At 63.0% G+C, this 17,095-nt stretch overlaps 1 protein-coding gene across 4 annotated transcripts; it reads left to right on the top strand.

Annotated features, from left to right (window-relative positions):
- The first annotated feature begins 2,895 nt into the window (after positions 1–2,895).
- Positions 2,896–14,293, top strand: MAFK (MAF bZIP transcription factor K). Of its 4 annotated transcripts, none has more exons than XM_066273535.1 (3): positions 2,896–3,047; positions 10,707–10,786; positions 11,783–14,292. In XM_066273535.1, the coding sequence occupies exons 2-3, from the start codon at positions 10,751–10,753 to the stop codon at positions 12,200–12,202; spliced, it is 456 nt and encodes a 151-aa protein (XP_066129632.1). In that variant the 5' UTR covers positions 2,896–3,047; positions 10,707–10,750; the 3' UTR covers positions 12,203–14,292. The 4 variants fall into 4 exon arrangements, with proteins under 4 accessions (XP_066129632.1, XP_066129631.1, XP_066129633.1 ...); XM_066273534.1 differs by having other exon boundaries at positions 2,899–3,120; positions 11,783–14,290; XM_066273536.1 differs by lacking the exon at positions 2,896–3,047 and adding an exon at positions 5,111–5,468 and having other exon boundaries at positions 11,783–14,293.
- The last annotated feature ends 2,802 nt before the right edge of the window (positions 14,294–17,095 follow it).

Raw genomic sequence — 17,095 nt, 5'->3', positions numbered from 1 at the left:
CTTGAGCCGGGAAGCCCGGGGTTTCAAACCAGCGACCTCAGCGTTCCAGGCCTATGCTTTATTCACGGCGCCACCACAGGTCAGGCAGTCTGGATGTTTAATCATGATTACAAAAGTCCACCTCCCACTCGAAATTTTAAAGGAAAAGTCATTCATGGCCCTGGCTGATGGCTCAGTGGATGGATAGAGCGTCCTTCCCTGGGTTCAATCCCTGGGTCAGGGCGCTTAGGAGAAGCAATCAATGAGTGCACAACTATCAATAAATGAAACAACTTCCCTGGCCGGTTGGCTCAGCGGTAGAGCATCGGCCTGGCGTGCAGGAGTCCCGGGTTCGATTCCCGGCCAGGGCACACAGGAGAAGCGCCCGTCTGCTTCTCCACCCCTCCCCCTCTCCTTCCTCTCTGTCTCTCTCTTCCCCTCCCGCAGCCGAGGCTCCACTGGAGCAAAGATGGCCCGGGCGCTGGGGATGGCTCCATGGCCTCTGCCTCAGGTGCTAGAGTGGCTCTGGTCGCAACAGAGCGACGCCCCAGATGGGCAAAGCATTGCCCCCTGGTGGTCATGCCAGGTGGATCCCGGTCGGGCACATGCGGGAGTCTGTCTGACTGCCTCCCCGTTTCCAGCTTCGGAAAAATGAAAGAACAAAAAACAAAAACAAAAAAACCCCAAAAGTCCAAAATTAGACTTCGTTGCCAAATTGCTGTTCTCAGGCACCTCCTCCCTTATATAAAAAAAAATAAAAATAAATAAATGGAACAACTAAGTGGAACGAGTGGATGCTTCTCTCTGTCTCTCTCTTCCCCCGTCTCTTCTCTCTCCCTCCCCACCCGTCTCAAATTAATGGAAATGCTTTTAAAAAATAAAGAAAGGCGTTCATGTGTTCGTCAAATATTTTTATTAAAAAAAATTTTTTTTTGTTAAACTACACATAACGTGAAATTGACCATTTTAACTATTTTTAAGTGGATAGTTCGCTGGCTTAAGTACATTCACAGTGTTCTGCAACCCTCACTACTGTTCATTTCCAGAACATTTTTTTTTCCCTTTAATGGTTTCTTTTTAAAGAATGTTAGATTCTTGATCTAGTTGAAATGTCTGATATTGGTGTATGGCGTGGATAAATGATGAACCCAACTTCATCTTTTTCTAGATGGTTATCACGTGGCCCCAACATCATTTATTAAACACTCCATCCTCGCTCTGTTTCAATCAGCCCATTTCAAAGTTGAGTCAACTAAGTAAGACCCAGAGCGGTGAAATGAAGAGACCTCCCCCCTCCCACAAAGGTCACACCATCAGCGTGACCAAACATCTCCCACTTCTGCAGTCAGGTTAGGAAAATGAGGATACTAACAAGAAGCTAAATTATATCCACCATGGCAGGGTCTGCAGAGGGGCCACGAATTGGCAGCTTGAACTCAGAAGCGGTGGTGGGGAGAAAGGGGCCACCTTTCCAGTCCCAGGGGGAGACCACTCTGAAAATGGCCTGGAGAGGCAAGATGGGTAGCTACTGTTGCTGCATCGTTGGTTGGCAGCAAGCCCACAGGCGAGTGTGCCCAGTGAGCACCAGGCCAGGCTCTGGGACGGGAGCCCAAGCTTCTCCAAAGCAGGAAGCCACATCTCCCTAAAATTCCAGGCCGCACTGTAGTGCTAACTAACTGCACACAGAAGACCCACAAACTTCTCGGTTGTCTCCTCTCTGTTTCCCAGGATACAAGGGAAGGCACCAGAGACCCCCGGCAGGTGCCCCATCAGCTGGGGCTTAGGTGGGACTGTTCCCCAGGCCCTGGTGTCTTGGAGCCCTCGACACTAAAGCTGTACGTCAAAACCTTTTATCACCATGTTACATTATTGGCTTTCCTACAGAAGGGAAATAGTTCCCTACCCATTTGTTAATCAAAAACGGGGGGGAAGCCTGACCTGTGGTGGCGCAGTGGATAAAGCATCAACCTGGAAATGCTGAGGTCGCCGGTTCGAAACCCTGGGCTTGCCTGGTCAAGGCACATATGGGAGTTGATGCTTCCAGCTCCTCCCCCCTTCTCTCTCTGTCTCTCCTCTCTCTCTCTGTCTCTCCCTCTCCTCTCTAAAAAATGAATAAATAAATAAATAAAAAAGAAACAAACAAACAAACAAAAAAAAGGGAGGAAAAAGACAGATGGAAACGTGCATCAGGAGGGGATGCCAGCCGCCCTCACCTGCTTTGTGGGGCGGCCTGGCGCAGGCAGGAAGTTCTGTGTGCCCCTGCATGTGTCCAGCCCATCTCTTGTGGTCAACCATCCGGACGCTGCGGCCTGGTTGTAATGTCCGCAGCATCGTCCTGGGGCTGGCCTGGGAACGGGAGGTTAGCCGGAGGCTCTGATGAGATTGGGGTATGCGGTGCGCCTCCCACCCCAGAGATTCAGACAAGGACCGGTCTCTCTTATCCTCGAGCCCAGAGACGGAGCGCTCGAAGGGAAAAGGGGTGTTTCAGGCTCGGTACGACCAACCCGGACGCCTGAGCCACGTGCGGGACTCGGTGCACACGGGGTGGCAGGCACGCGGGGCGCACCACTGGCACCTGCAGTACAGGTGCAGCCTGCCGGCCCCACACACGTAGGTATTGGGGGGGGGGGCGCTTCCACAGCTTCTCCCAAGGCCGAGAATCTGCAGACTCGGCAGCAGGGGCCAACTCCACCGGCTGCAAGCGCGTCCGTAGGCGGACCGGGAACCTGGAGCCGAGCGGGGCGGGGCGAGGCGAGGGCGCGGCCTCCGTTGTAGGCGGGACCTTAGTGAGCGGGGGCGCGGCCTTCTTTGTGGGCGGGGCGTGGTTGTGAGCTGGGGGCGGGGCCTGGGTGGGCGCGGCGGCGCGCGCGGTGGGCGGGGCGGCGTGACGCGCGCCGACGCCGATCCCGGAAGCGGTGTCAGATGCTGGGGAGCCGGGCTGGCGGGCGCGCTGGCGGCGGGCGGCGGGGGGGACTTGTTGTTCTTCTTCGCGAAGTCGGAGCCGGAGCCGGAGCCGGAGCGCGCGGCGGAGGCGGAGGCGGAGGCGGAGGCCCAGCGGGAAGGCGAGGGTGAGCGCGAGCGGGAGGAGAGCGCGTGCCCGGGAGGAGCCGCTGCGCGCCCGCGGCCGCCGCGCGAGGCCAGGTGAGGGGCTGCCGGGCGGGCCGGGGGCCGGGGGCGCGGGCCGGGGCGCGGGGCGCGGGGGCGCGGCCGCCTGGGACTCTTGGCGAAGTTGGCCGGGGACTGTAACCCCCGCCCGGCCCCGCGCACCTGCCGTCAGGTGTGCTGCCCGAGCGCGCCGCGCGGGCGTGGGTCTCGGCCCGGCGGTCGGACCTCCGCGCGGTGCCAGGGCGCCCGGGCACGGTGGGCACCCCGCGGAGGGCGGGGCGGTCGTGCCCGCGTGTCCCCGTTGTCCCGCCCTCCCCACCTGTCCGCTGGAAGCCTCCGGAGACCCTCTCCGAGGCGGGAAGGCAGGGGCGAGAAGAACCCGCCACGTGCAGGGAGCGCGCGGCTGCGCCGGGGCCACTCGGCCTCGGGTACCCGGGCGCCTCCGCCGCTCCCGCGTGCTGCCGGGACGGCCCTGCGGCCCCTACCCCGCTGCGTCCGCGGCACGGTCCACATCGGTGGGCGGTGGGTAGAGGAAGGAGCAGGGGCCTCGCTGACCGGCCTGGGTGGGGGGTTCCCCGGAGGGAGGCCTTGCTGGGGAAGCTCTGGGTGGGGAGGGGACCTAGGCACACGTGTCACTTCTCCCAAAACCCCAAGGTCCGCGCGCGTCTGACATTTAACCATCTGTGAACGAGGATCTCTTCTGACTTGAAATGCGGGTGATTCTGTGATTCTGCTGAGTTTAGGACACAGGACAGGTGTTTTGTCTGTCCGCTTCCTCAGTTTCTCCGGAACCTCCGAGGGGAGGGGACGCCTTACCCTGTCTCCCGTGGGATTCCCAGGCAGCTGTGGATTCTTCCCCATCGCGACACCTGCCCGGGGAGTGGGGTGGGTGGGGGGGGCGGGGTTGCTGGGAATTCCGTGCTCTCTGCCATGTTAATGATTACGGTCCTGTTTACCTTTCACACGGCTCTTCTGGCCAAGACAGAAATGGGATCTTCTTCCTCTCCTTGTTCATTCAGCATCCGACCAACACCCAACCACCTTCCCTGGGCAGGTGCACACCCAGTACAGGGGGATAGAATCAGTGGGTTCCCCCATTTTTGTGGCTTGGCTGCCCGAGTGCTCCCCACCCCCACCCCAGCCCTTTATTGGCGTTGATAAGGTTTTGCCCTCAGTGAGCCGTGCCCAGGTGTTTTGATAAAGTGCAGGTGTACGGGGAATGCCCCCTCTGGAGCCCTGGCTCCACGCCTGACATCTTCAGGGGGATAGAGCTTTTCAAAAGGTTAGTCCTAGCTGGTGGGAGGGATCTGGGAAGCAGCAGGTGATGGGTAGGGGACACACCCGCCACCTATGGCATTGTGGGTAGCTGACGTGCTTTGCGAACACTTCCCTCCCCAGGTAACAACAGTAGGAATATTGGAGATTGAGCTAGGTAGAGGGGACCTGCTTTTACAACAGAAAGCTAGATGCTCCTTATTTCAAAACAAAGCGCTTGTTCACTGAAAACACAAAGCGAGGCTTCTCCTGGGGCACCTGCGCTTGTGCAGGGGACGCAGCTGGGCTTTAAGGGACCGCTCCCAAGGTCAGCATCACCCTCTTTCAAGGGGGTTGCTGAAATAGAAGGCCACTTGGGGAATGGGCTGTTCCTGAGTGTGGGGCAGCCGGGCCGGTGGGGTGGCTCTGGGGACCGTTCTTGGTGCACAGCTGTGTGTGCCTTTTCTCTCTGGGGCTCTCTGACAGTAAGCCGGAGAGTTTGTGGACGGGCTCTCAGCGGTCTGGGAGAAGTCCTGCCTGTGGCCTGGCTGCTCCCAAGTCTAAAGGTTTCTGGAGTGAGCCTGCTGGATTTCGGTGCTGTCCGCAGGGGAAGTGCAGCCCTGGGCAGCTGGGAGCCCTCTGTGGGGCCTGCTCCTCAGCGCAGTAAACAGTGACTCACCCCCCCTAGGCACCGCCCCCTGGTCCCCGCTAGTGGAAGGTGTGCGGCTTCTCCGGTATTTACTTTTGCTTTTCATAATCACACACCCGTCATGCTTCCTCTTTCTTACAGTTTCAGGAAGTCGAAAGTGTCATCTTTAAACCGTAGACTTTGAGGGCAGGTAGGGATGAACCTCGGGTTGCACAGGATACACACGCACTCACACATTCACACCCCGTCTTAGATGAGGGAGTCCAGCCCCTGGCTGCCTGACCTGGCCTGTGGCAGTGGGGTCCGGGGTCTGCTACCGCACCCTGCCTGTTTTCTGTGCTGCCTGTGTGGGTGCCAGGCAAGGGGGCGTGGAGAGGTGCTGGGGTGGAAGCTGCCCCCAGACCCGTCCTTTGAGTGCAGTGCTGGCAGACGTGCTACGCAGCAAACCTCTCGGCCGCCAGGAGTGAGGGAGCAGGTGTAAGTAAGTGTCCCCTCTGCCCACCCAGGCAGGGAGACAGGCCTTGGACAGGAAGACCAGGGCTGGGTCTTGGGTGCAGCCCTGGATGTGCGCTCAGGAGAGGGCACCTGCCTGCCCCAGAGAGGGCAGGAGGGGGCTTTCTGGTGAGGCATGAGTTGTGGGGGCCTCTGAGAAGCCAGAGGGGAAGGGCTGGAATGCCACAGGGCGATAGGGGGCCGGGGCAGTGCAGGGCACTGAGAGGGTGCTGAGCAGAAGTGGGTGATCCTCTGCGTGCCTGTGGGGGCTGTATTTGGGGGCCCAGGTCAGAGTCCAGGCAGGGAAGCTGGAGGCCTGAGCTGGGAGGGATGGAGCTGTGGGGCTGGAGCCGGGGTGCTGGGGCCGAGGCCAGTAGGCCAGGGTCAGTGGACGTATAAAGAGAGGAGAGGCCTTGGGGGCTGCTTCTGGGTGAGTACGTGGTGGGTCATCCCCTGCGATGGAGTCGCAGCAGGGGGCCTGTTGGATGCGTAGGCCATCCGTTTCCCAGGTGACTGAAGCCCTAGGCAGCGTGAGATGGGCTGGGGAGAGGACAGAAGCCCGCAGGGAGCCTGGAGGACCGCCCAGAGGTGTGAGGGGAGCAGGCCTGCTGACACTGGGTGGGGGGAGCCAGGGTCCAGCACAGCTGGCCGAAGGGTGTGGCATGCAGCCCGCCATCAGCCAATGCTGCCTGAGTCACCTCTGGACGTAGTCAGGATGACACAGCTTCCTCGAACTGCACAGGCAAGGTGACCAGACGTCCTCCAAGCCCAGCAGACAGTCCTGTCTTGGCGGAGGGCAGCCAGCCAGGGCCGGCCTGCAAGCTGGGTGTGGGCCGGGCTGGTGGGGTGCCCAGCAAGGCTCTGTGGGATGTAGCCCCACGTTGAGGGGAGCTGGCTCAGGACGTCAGCACCGGGTGTCCGGAAGGGGGTGGCCGTGGGGAGCCCTCCTGTCTCTGGGAGCTGTCTGCAGTCGGGTGGCATGTTCTTGTCAGACAGGTGCCTGCTGTGTTGACTCCGCCAAGCTGCTGGAGGGGCATTTGGCACTGGGTCACTTTTGAAAAGGCCCCTGGACCCCTAGAGCAGAGGGGGCCGCATCCTGGTGGTCAGAGTTGGTTCTGGAGTCAGGCCTGCTTCCCTGGGTGGGAGCCGCTGTACCTCCCTTCCTGGTCTCCCTGCTGCTCTGGCCCCTTCTTCCAGGACCTGCCCTCCTGACACCTGGGAGAGTGGAGTGGAAGGGACGCCCCTTGGGCCGGCTGGGAGGGCTGACAGGGCCGGCACCTGCAGGACCCTCAGGGACAGTTGCCCTCACTCCACACTGGACGGGACAAGTGTCTTTGGGAGTCCACCCATGCCCAGTGCCAGGCTGACGCGTGGGGCTCGCTCTCGGCTGGGCAGCTGGTTATAGTATAGGTGAGACTGAGAGCCCCTTGGAAGTCTAGAACCTCCTTTTCTGCTGGGTTATCTAAACCGAGGGCTGCTTGGGTGGGGTCCTTGCTCCCAGATGGCTTGACTGATGGGCCCTGAGCCTGGGTCCAGCCCAGCGCCGCCCGTGCTCGTTGGGAAGGCCTGGTCTGCGAGCCGCCCCAGAAGAGCAGAGTCAGAGCAGGGGGTGAGCCCCTGGTACTGTCCAGGAGTTAGAGAATGGAACCCGGAAGGGTCTGAGACTCTGGCCTCCAGCTCACCCGCCTCCCGGAAGGGCAGTCCTGGACTGTGCAGCCGGTGCTCCCTGCCCTGCCCACCAGGGTGCCCCAGGGCAGAACTGGGGGCCCTTCTTGGGCAAAGCAGCCCTGCCCTGTTCTTAGGGGGCTGGAAGGGGAGGGACTCCCAGCCCCTAATTTATTTCAAACTGCAGTCCCCAGAGCGGGCCCATCTCGGCTGCCAGAGCGCCTCCGTTCCCTTTAGAAGAAGGACGTTCTCCTGCTTACCTGGCCTAGGTGTGCGTCAGAGTGACGTTTCTGGCTTCGGGCTGAAAACCAGCCTCTTCAGTTAGAAAAGTAGTTGCCTAAACAGTGTTCCGAGTGACAGGTGCTAAGGGTATGCTTTCTGGAGCAGCAGCTTTGCCAGGGCGTGGGAGGTGCGCACGTGGCCGTCCCTCGGGCAGCGAGCGGTCCGCGCAGTGGCACGCAGACCTGCCTGGTCCTGGGACTCTGGGTGGCTTGAGTTCTGGTCCTCAGTGGATGTGGCAGCACCCTCCCGGAAAGCTGCTGGAGGGCCGCTGCTGACCAGTTGCTGAGGTGGGCACGCTAGCAGCAGGCTGCCCAGGGGCCCAGCAGCCCAAGGCTGCAGTCTCTGACCCCAGCTGGGTGCCCGAGTCTCAGGACAGTCCTTCCTGCACGCTGGGGGTGCTGCTGCTCAGTGGTTTACAGACGGCTACTTTAGGACGGTTGTTTTAAAAGCAGGTGTATTACAAGTTCTCTCATGCGTACAGGGCTCTTCTCCAAACCTCTTTTCAAAAGTGGGCGGTTGTTTTTCTAACGTGTGCTTCAAGTCAGTACTGTGTACTTGGTGAGTTTGGGGAGATGCAGCCCTGACTCTGGGGTGGCCGAGACTCCAGCAGATGGTGGTGGCCCAGGAGAGTGGGTCCCTGAGAGTGGGCAGCACACCTGCTCCCGCCTGAGGCTTCCCCATCTCCCCTGCACTCTGGTTCCTCACAGGGGGCCAGGCGCACCCCAAAGCCCTAGGGGCTGAGAACAGAATGTCACCCGCTTGGCCTGCTGAGGCCTTTGGGAGCTGGACAGGACCCTGGGGCTCCGTGTTTCTGACCCCCTCACTTTTCAGAGAGCAGCTCCATCTCGGGATGATGACCGTCACCCCTACAGGTTCCCACACCCGCTCTCTCTGTCTGGAACAGAAGGTCTGAGAACCAAAGACCCTGATGGGAGGGCCCCTGGGCCTCTCTTCTCCATCTCTGCCAGGCTCCTTGCCTGGGGTGCAGCCCCTCAGAGGCTAGGGAGGCAGGAGAGGTGGGCTAGCAGCCGAGGGACCTTGACTCTATGGGTGTAGCCAGGAGACAGACCCTCCTGGGGCCACTGTGGAGGGGAGGGCGCAGAGCCCAAGAGCGCTGAGCCCAGCCTGTGTCCATCCTGGTCAGTCCGTGTGAATCCCAGGACGGATCCTCCGCAGGTACCCGGAGGGGGTGTTCCTGCCCCAACCCTGGGCTGCGGCCTGTGGCCTGCGTCCTGCGTCCTGCGTCCTGGCTGAGCTGGCTCCTGACCCCGCAGTCCCTGCCTGGTTGGGGTCTGTGTGGGGTCTGCCCGAGGCGAGTCCTTGGCTGGGCCTTCCTTTCCCCTTCCCCTCGGCGGGCGGGGCGGTCTGTGGGAATGTGAGCTCTTGCTCTGTAAACAGCCGGTGACTCACCGCACAGCTATGCCTGGCGGCCGGCCTCGTGCGCTGACGCGCTCTGGCGGGATGTGAGCGGCAGTGGTACCCGCGGCCCCTCCCAGCGCCGTGTGGAAAAGTTTCTCACAGTCCCCGTGGCTTCCCCAGCACAGCTCTGACCCCAGCCCAGCTCTGACCCCAGCCCAGCTCTGACCCCAGCACAGCTCTGACCCCAGCCCAGCGCTGACCCCAGCCCAGCGCTGACCCCAGCCCAGCTCTGACCCCAGCCCTGCGGGGCCCTGGTCGGGTCACCCAGGACGCCAGAGACAAGGCCACTGGCCGCTGTGGGCAGCAGCTCTCCGTGCCCTGCCTGGCCCTTCGCAAACCGTGGCCTGCTGTCTCGGGCAGTGTATGTGGCCGTGCGAGGGGCTCAGAGAGGCCCGGAGCCCCCACCCTTCTGCCCACTGCCCAGCCGTGCTCCTTGTTACTCGCGGTTCGCACCCAGGAGAGTGGCCCCAGTGCGGGGGGTGGGGGGCTTGCAGGCTGGGGTGTGAGGCCCTGTGCTGAGTGTGCAGCCTCTGGTGGCGAGGGGCAGGTGGGCCCGTGTCGGCGCTGAGCTGGGCCTGTGAGTGGAGGGTCCAGGCAGGGCTGCAGTGAGGGTCCTGGGCTGTGGCCGAGGGAGGGGGGAGGCTTTGAGTCGGCTCATCGCTGGGGCCCAGGACCCTCTGTGGGTGCGTTTTTCTGGTGTTTGCCCGGCTCGGTTCACCTCACCCGGTGTGTGGGACGTCAGAGGGACCGATCCGGCAGGCTCGTGACACCGGCAGCCTCAAGTCTGGTGCCATACCCCTCCAAGGGGTTTGTTTACTGTCCCACAACCTGCGAAGTCTGCGCTGTTGGCCTGGAGCCATTGTTGCTGTGGGCTTCTCAGTTTCCATGACGACCATCAGGGGTTGGCTACTTCCCAAGGTCGCCATGGCAACTATCAGAGGGGAATCATGCTTGGGATGCTTGGCTGGCTTTTTCATGAATGATTAGAATGTGTGACACAATGCAGACGAAAGGAGGAGGAGGGCGGACGCGGGGACAGCTCCCGCCAGAGGGGCCAGGAGCTCTCCGGGCAGCCGCTCCCACCGCCCCAGCCCCCTGTTCCAGGGGACCCCCCACCTCCACTCTGGGCCAGGTCACGCTGTGGGGCAGCCCAGGTGGAGGTGGTGATGTCACAGCTGCAGTGCCAGTGCCCTTGGCAGAGGTAGGCCAGCCGGGAGGGCGGGGCCGGCTAGAGGGGCACGGGGCTCCACCGCCCCCTGGGGTGAGCTCAGCAGGGCCAGAGGCTCCCCGAAGGGGCCTTGCACCTTGGGGACAACAGGCTCTTGCCAGGGCAGCTGCTGTCCTGAGGCTGGTGGCTCCTCAGGTGACAGGTGTGGCCGTTCTTGGAGCGCCTTTACTGTGCGCACTTTGACTCTTAAACGTGGCATCCTGTGCTGCCTGGGGGCAAATGTCTGTCCCCAGAGGGAGAGGCAGAGCAGGGACAGCAGCTGCTCAGTGCAGCCTCACCCCCGGGGTGCGGGCACTCGTCACAGTGGGGAGGGGGCACTTGGACCAGGAGGGTCCGGCCGCTGTTGGGGCTGTTGCTGGAGTGGGGGACATGGCTGGGCATCCCCCTGGGTCCCCTGGGCAGAGTCCAGGCCTAGCCAGGATGCCCACATGGGGGGAGCCCCTCGGGGTGGGAGGGGGCCCCTCAGGATGAGAGGGGACCTGCTGGTCTTTCGGGGTGCTGTGACCAGTCTGGAGGGCGAGTGAGCCTCTCTGCAGTGGGGTTGGCCTGCTCCACATCACCTTGCGGTCAGCGCGCCCTGTCACAGCCCAGGAGGACCTAACCATTCTCGTTTCTGTGTCCTCTGCTTTCCAGTTACGATTTCCAAGCAGTTCTGTCCGGGTGACAGTGCCCAGGTTATGACGACTAATCCCAAACCGAACAAAGCATTAAAGGTACGTGGGGGTGGGGGGGCGGACCCAGACCCCTCTCCCCTGTCCCTCCTGGCAGCCCGGCCTCCCCAAGACCACCCTCAGAGAGTGTGGCGGGAACAGGGCAGGGGCTGGGGCAGGACGAGCATCACACAGGGACGGAGTCCGGGGTGGTGGCCTCAGGAGACGCCAGCCCCAGGGTCCTGGCAGAGGACTCCAGTGTGGAGGCTGGTGGAGGGACAGCACCTAGCTGGGCAGTGTGGGCCTGGACCCGGGCCGGGCTCAATTGTCCCTCTCAGCTGCTGAGACTGGCTGTGCCCTTGCGCTGCTGTCTCTGGTCTCAGGCGCAGAGCGGGGTCTCCATGTGTGTGTACCCCTCAGCCTTCCTGTCGCCCACCTGCCTGTGTCAGTCTTGCACTGGAGAGTCACAGGCCAGCCCGCAGGTCCAGCACGCCAGTGGTGCCCAGGTAGTGGCTGGGGCAGCCGACAGCCCCTCAGAACGACATGTGCCTCGGTCACTGTGTGCGTGGTGTCCAGTGATGCCTGGTGGGGGCGCTGTGTTCCCTGTGTCCAGTGATGCCCGCTGGGGGCGCTGTGTTCCCTGTGTCCAGTGATGCCCGGTGGGGGCGCTGTGTTCCCTGTGTCCAGTGATGCCCACTGGGGGCGCTGTGTTCCCTGTGTCCAGTGATGCCCGGTGGGGACGCTGTGTTCCCTGTGTCCAGTGATGCCCACTGGGGGCGCTGGGTTCCCTGTGATCAGTGGTGCCCGCTGGGGGCGCTGTGTTCACTGTGATCCATGATGCCCGGTGGGGGCGCTGTGTTCCCTGTGATCAGTGATGCCCGCTGGGGGCGCTGTGTTCCCTGTGTCCAGTGATGCCCGCTGGGGGCGCTGTGTTCCCTGTGATCAGTGATGCCCGCTGGGGGCGCGAGGCCCAGCCTGAGATGTGGAGGGGCTGCTGCCAGGACTCAGGCTCTAGTCCACCGGGCTGTCCCCCGTGCTGACCCATGCCCTGGCCTGCAGGTCAAGAAGGAGGTGGGCGAGAACGCCCCAGTGCTCAGCGATGATGAGCTGGTGTCCATGTCGGTGCGGGAGCTGAACCAGCATCTGCGGGGCCTGTCCAAGGAGGAGGTGGTGCGGCTCAAGCAGCGGCGCCGCACCCTCAAGAACCGGGGCTACGCCGCCAGCTGCCGCATCAAGCGGGTGACGCAGAAGGAGGAGCTGGAGCGGCAGCGGGTGGAGCTGCAGCGGGAGGTGGAGAAGCTGGCCTCGGAGAATGCCAGCATGCGGCTGGAGCTGGACGCGCTGCGGGCCAAGTACGAGGCCCTGCAGACCTTCGCCCGCACCGTGGCCCGCGGCCCCATCACGCCTTCCAAAGTGGCCACCACCAGCGTCATCACCATCGTCAAGTCCCCCTCCGTGCCCTTCTCGGCTGCCTCCTAGTGCCAGTGGCAGGGCGCTGGGTGGACGGGCGCTGGGCACGTCCCTCGTGCTCGTCAGAGGGCCCGTGGGGACAGGCCCCCCCACATCCAAGTCCAAGCGCAGACCCTGGCGGGGGTCCCACAGGGGTGGTTGTGGGTGCCAGATGAAGAGTAGGGTCTTGTGAACCTGTGTGCCACACGCCTTCCCACACGCGCCCACGCACGCCCACGCACACGCATACACACCTGGCCTCCCCCTGGGCTCGCCCGCTCTCTCCAGACTGTTTTCAGGGGTGGTTGGCACATGCAGAGAGAAGGTCCTCAGAAGGTTCCTGGCCGTGTGGCCCAGTGGCAGGGACTCCGTCTTCCGTCCCTCAGGCAGCCTGTCAGCACCTGTCCCACTGTGACCCGCCAGCCCGCACAGGGGCCCCTCACTGCCCTGACTGAGGTCTGCTGCCCCAGGAGGAGCCATTGGTCCCCAGTGTCCAAACACACCGTGACGGCTTTAGCCGTAGCCGGAGCCCTGTACCAGGAAGAGGTGGAAGAAGGCTGCTTGAAAGGGCAGGTGTGCACGTGTGCGTGGCCTGTGCCTGCATCACACCTGTGCACCAGCAGTGGGGTCTCAGAGGGGACTTTTGTTACGGGTGGTCGCCTGCGGGCCTGCGGGGTCCGTGTGGAGAATCGCATGTGTTGCAGAGGGTCCCTGTGCAGCCCAGCTCCCAGCAGGAGCCATCTGGCCCCGCTGCCACCCAGAGCCCTGGGGAGGTGGGGCTGCAGGCAGAGAGGCCTGGGCCAGGAGGGGATGGGGAGCCATTCGGGGTGCACCAGGTGTGCAGCTGGCAGTGGCCTTGGGCAGCAGTGGAGCCGGGCTGCCTGGCCCCTACTGCTGGAGAAGGAAAGAGCAGGATGGCAGGTGGGGGTAGGGGGGCTCTGATTTGGGGGAGGTGCAGGCCCTGTGTGGGATGTGGGGCAGACCAGCCTCCCAGAGGGGTGGGGGCACCTGGCCGGCTTGTCGTGCAGAGGACACGGGACTCTGCAACTTTGGTGCTTAATCCTTTCCTGCAACCTTCACCTGTTCTTTCTGGCCTCGGAGCCAGGCTGAGCTTGGTGACCTTTGCTGGGCTTCCTTCCCTGACGGCTGCTGCAGGTGTGGCCACCCCTCCCCGCCCCTCCTGGGGAGGATGCCGGGGGAGCTGCATGCCTGAGCCCCAAGTAAGACCCCAGGAACCGTGCGGACCCCAGCCCCAGGCAGAGTGCCGGCTGCACCAGGAGGAGGGGGTGGGAGGTGCCCACCCTGCATCCGTGCCCAGGTGGACAGAGAGTGGCCGGCCAGCCGGTGGCGGTGCCCTGTCCTGGGGGCCAGAGGGGGCTGGGCGCGCTGCATCCTGAGAGTGAGGGCCGGGCGTGAGAGAGCTGTCGATGCTGTCGCCGTGGTAGGTAATCCACATTGGATATCAGTAAGGACCATGGGGAATATTTAAAAGAGAGAATATATATATATATATATATAAAATTATATACACATTTTATCGTACAGATTTTTGTACCGTTTCCTGTTTGATACTGTAAGTCCCCTAGGCGGAGCTGCAGTCCGAGTGTGGGTCCAGGTCTGCGGCTGGAGCCCTCCCCACTGCTGCCCCGTCCCCCTGCCTGCCCTCTGTGTGGGGTGGTCAGGCGTCCTGCTGGGCAGCCGCCCCAGGTCCCTGAGATACAGGGGGCCCCCCTCCCTGGGGGTTATGGAAGGAAGACTGGCAATGTCCCTCATGCTTTTCCTTTCAGAGTATTGGAATGTCATTGTCACAATTTAATATATGGATTTTTATTTAAGAGAAAAGGCAAGGACCTTTGTCATTTTGTGGGTTTGGTTTATCCCCTGTGCTTCAGATCAGGAGTCCTTCCCAAAGGGGGCGGCCCCTGCCTCTCCCGGGGGCGGTCTCCGTCTGCAGGCTCACACGCCAGCCTCCTGCAGCTGCTTGGCAGCTTCATTTCAATATTTATTTTGTGCTGCTGCTTCCCTGGTATAAATTATTGAGAAGAGACCCTCGGTCGTGCCCCTCCCACCCTGTCCCCACCCACGGCCACCGTCTAATTTATTGCTGTACATCTCTGCTGTGACGCTTTTGTACCTTTCAATAAAGAGTTTTCTGGTTTCAGACCCGTCTCACTGTGTGGTCAGTGCTGCGCCCCATGCTGCCACCCCATCACTGTGCCCCTCACCCAGAGGGCAGGTGCTGCCCCAGGGGGTCTCCAGGCTGCAGGTCCCACCCCGTCACTGTGCCCCTCACCCAGAGGGCAGGTGCTGCCACAGTGGGTCTCCGGGCGGCCAGGTCCCACCCCGTCACTGTGCCCCTCACCCAGAGGGCAGGTGCTGCCCCAGGGGGTCTCCAGGCTGCAGGTCCCACCCTGTCACTGTGCCCCTCACCCAGAGGGCAGGTGCTGCCCCAGTGGGTCTCCGGGCAGCCAGGTCCCACCCCGTCACTGTGCCCCTCACCCAGAGGGCAGGTGCTGCCTCAGTGGGTCTCCAGGTCCCACCCCGTCACTGTGCCCCTCACCCAGAGGGCCACCCTGTCACTGTGCCCCTCACCCAGAGGGCAGGTGCTGCCCCAGTGGGTCTCCGGGTGACCAGGTCCCACCCCGTCACTGTGCCCCTCACCCAGAGGGCAGGTGCTGCCACAGTGGGTCTCCGGGTGACCAGGTCCCACCCCGTCACTGTGCCCCTCACCCAGAGGGCAGGTGCTGCCACAGTGAATCTCCGGGCCCCCTGCTCCCACCCCGTCACTGTGCCCCTCACCCAGAGGGCAGGTGCTGCCCCAGTGGGTCTCCAGGTGGCCAGGTCCCACCCCGTCACTGTGCCCCTCACCCAGAGGGCAGGTGCTGCCCCAGTGGGTCTCCAGGCTGCAGGTCCCACCCCGTCACTGTGCCCCTCACCCAGAGGGCAGGTGCTGCCCCAGTGGGTCTCCGGGCCCCCAGCTCCTACCCTGTCACTGTGCCCCTCACCCAGAGGGCAGGTGCTGCCCCAGTGGGTCTCCAGGCCCCCAGCTCCTACCCTGTCACTGTGCCCCTCACCCAGAGGGCAGGTGCTGCCCCAGGGGGTCTCCAGGCTGCAGGTCCCACCCCGTCACTGTGCCCCTCACCCAGAGGGCAGGTGCTGCCCCAGTGGGTCTCTCCAGGCTGCCAGGTCCACATCGGCACGGCCCCTGGCTGGGAGGGCAGTCTGGCCCACTTTGTGGATGGTGGGCTGGATTCTGAGGGTCCCGCCTGCCCTGGCCTGGAGCCCCAGTCTGGGGACATGGCCTCTCCTTTACAGGTAAGAATGACCCCAGTGGGGTGGGGAGGTGTGACCGGTCACTGGGCTGGGCCTCTCACTTTAGGGCTCTTAAGGTGAGCTTGCAGGAGGTGGGGGGCCAGCCAGAGGCTAAGAGCAGATAGCCCCCGTAGCATGGCCTAACGGAAGTGGACTGGCCCAGAACTCCAGAGCCGAGGGCCCTATCCCACCTGCCCTGCCCTGGTGAGCAGCCCCACCCACCTGCCCTCAGCTGCCAGTGGGTCAGCACTGGGCCTCAGCCTCTGAAGCAGGGTCAGACTTGCAAGGGAGCCCTGTGTCCCGGGGTGACCGGAACCAGCCAGCTCTCTGGCCCATTGTGTCCAGACTAACGGGGGCAGTGTCTCATCTGAGTTGCAGGGCCAGCAACTCAGGTTTAAGTCCCAGCCTGACTTCTGGGTGACCTGGGCCAGCTCCTTTCTCTCTCCAAGCCTCGAGCTCCCTCTGCGATCGGGTGTAGGGGTGAACCACTTAGCACAGGGGCTGCTGTCACCCCGAGCTTATCAGCGATAACTACAGACGTTCTCCCAGCTAAGCAGAGCCCCCTGCAGCCAACCCTGGGCAGACCCGACCCTAGCCTCCTCCTCCTCCTCCTCCTGGGGGACCCGCAGACCAGCGGTACAGTGACTCCGAGCTGGTGGCACAGACCTTGGCCCCGTGCTGGACTCCGGGGCAGTGGTTAAAGGACACCCTGTGTCCCAGGCCACTTGCCTGCCCTCTGGGTGGATCGCTAGGGCCATTTCACAGATGAAGAAGGTGTGCCAGGGTGTGTGGGGGGGCAGCACCCCTTGTTCACAGTGAAGCCTGGCATCTTGCCTCCGTCCCGCAGCCTCCAGATGACCCCCAGCTTGGTCGGCACTTCTCCGGGAGGGCCATGTCCTCTCCCAGACTGCTGACTGAGATGTGGAAGACGTGGCCATGGGAGCCGCAGGGGCCGGCGGGGCCTGCCAGCTGCAGAGGGCCCGATAAGTCAGGTGGGGGACTTCCCAGCGGGGGGCAGGGGGAGGCTCAGTCTATCTTATCAGGAAGCCCTGGTGGGGGCCCTGGGAGAGGCTGCTGGTCCTGAGTCCCCTGTCCCCAGGCCCAGGGAGCAAGGGAGCAGGAGAGACCCCCCTCAGCGTGGGCACCGCTGGCCAGGTCCTGCCCGCTCAGTCTCAGACTCTTGGCACCTCTACCTCTTTCCCCAGTGACAAGGGAGTGGGCGGCCAGGAGGGCGGGATGGGGGTTGCCGGGTGGTAGCCACTGGACCTCCCTGCCTGCAGGCTCTCTCATACCTTTCCCTGAGATCTCCCCTCCCACTGCTGGACTTCCAGACCCAGGACAGCACTTGGCCCTGCTCCCCTGCTGCAGTGCCCCTCCCATGCGTGACCCTGACATCCAGGCCCAGCCACGGGGGCTCCAGGAGGCCTCCCTCAACTCCACAAGGGCCGCTTCTGTTCCCTCTCCCATGCTATCAGCTTCCGGAGGGCAGGCCTGCATCCGGCTTAGCTCCCCTGCGCTCTCTCCCCCGAGGACAGATGTGGGAGGGAGAGGGGACAGGGAGGCAGGTCTGAGCCGCTCTGTGGTGCTCTCTGACCCACGGGGGGGTGGGGC

This window comes from Saccopteryx bilineata, chromosome 4 (assembly GCF_036850765.1).
Source record: "Saccopteryx bilineata isolate mSacBil1 chromosome 4, mSacBil1_pri_phased_curated, whole genome shotgun sequence".
In the NCBI taxonomy this organism is placed as follows: Eukaryota; Metazoa; Chordata; class Mammalia; order Chiroptera; family Emballonuridae; genus Saccopteryx; species Saccopteryx bilineata.
Note: the sequence above shows the minus strand (reverse complement) of the source record. Positions and strands in the feature narration are given on the sequence as shown.

Coding starts and splice junctions, on each gene's coding strand:
- MAFK (XM_066273536.1), top strand. CDS start 10,751: ATGACGACTAATCCCAAACCGAACAAAGCATTAAAG. Junction 10,787..11,782: donor AACCGAACAAAGCATTAAAG/GTACGTGGGGGT, acceptor CCTGGCCTGCAG/GTCAAGAAGGAGGTGGGCGA.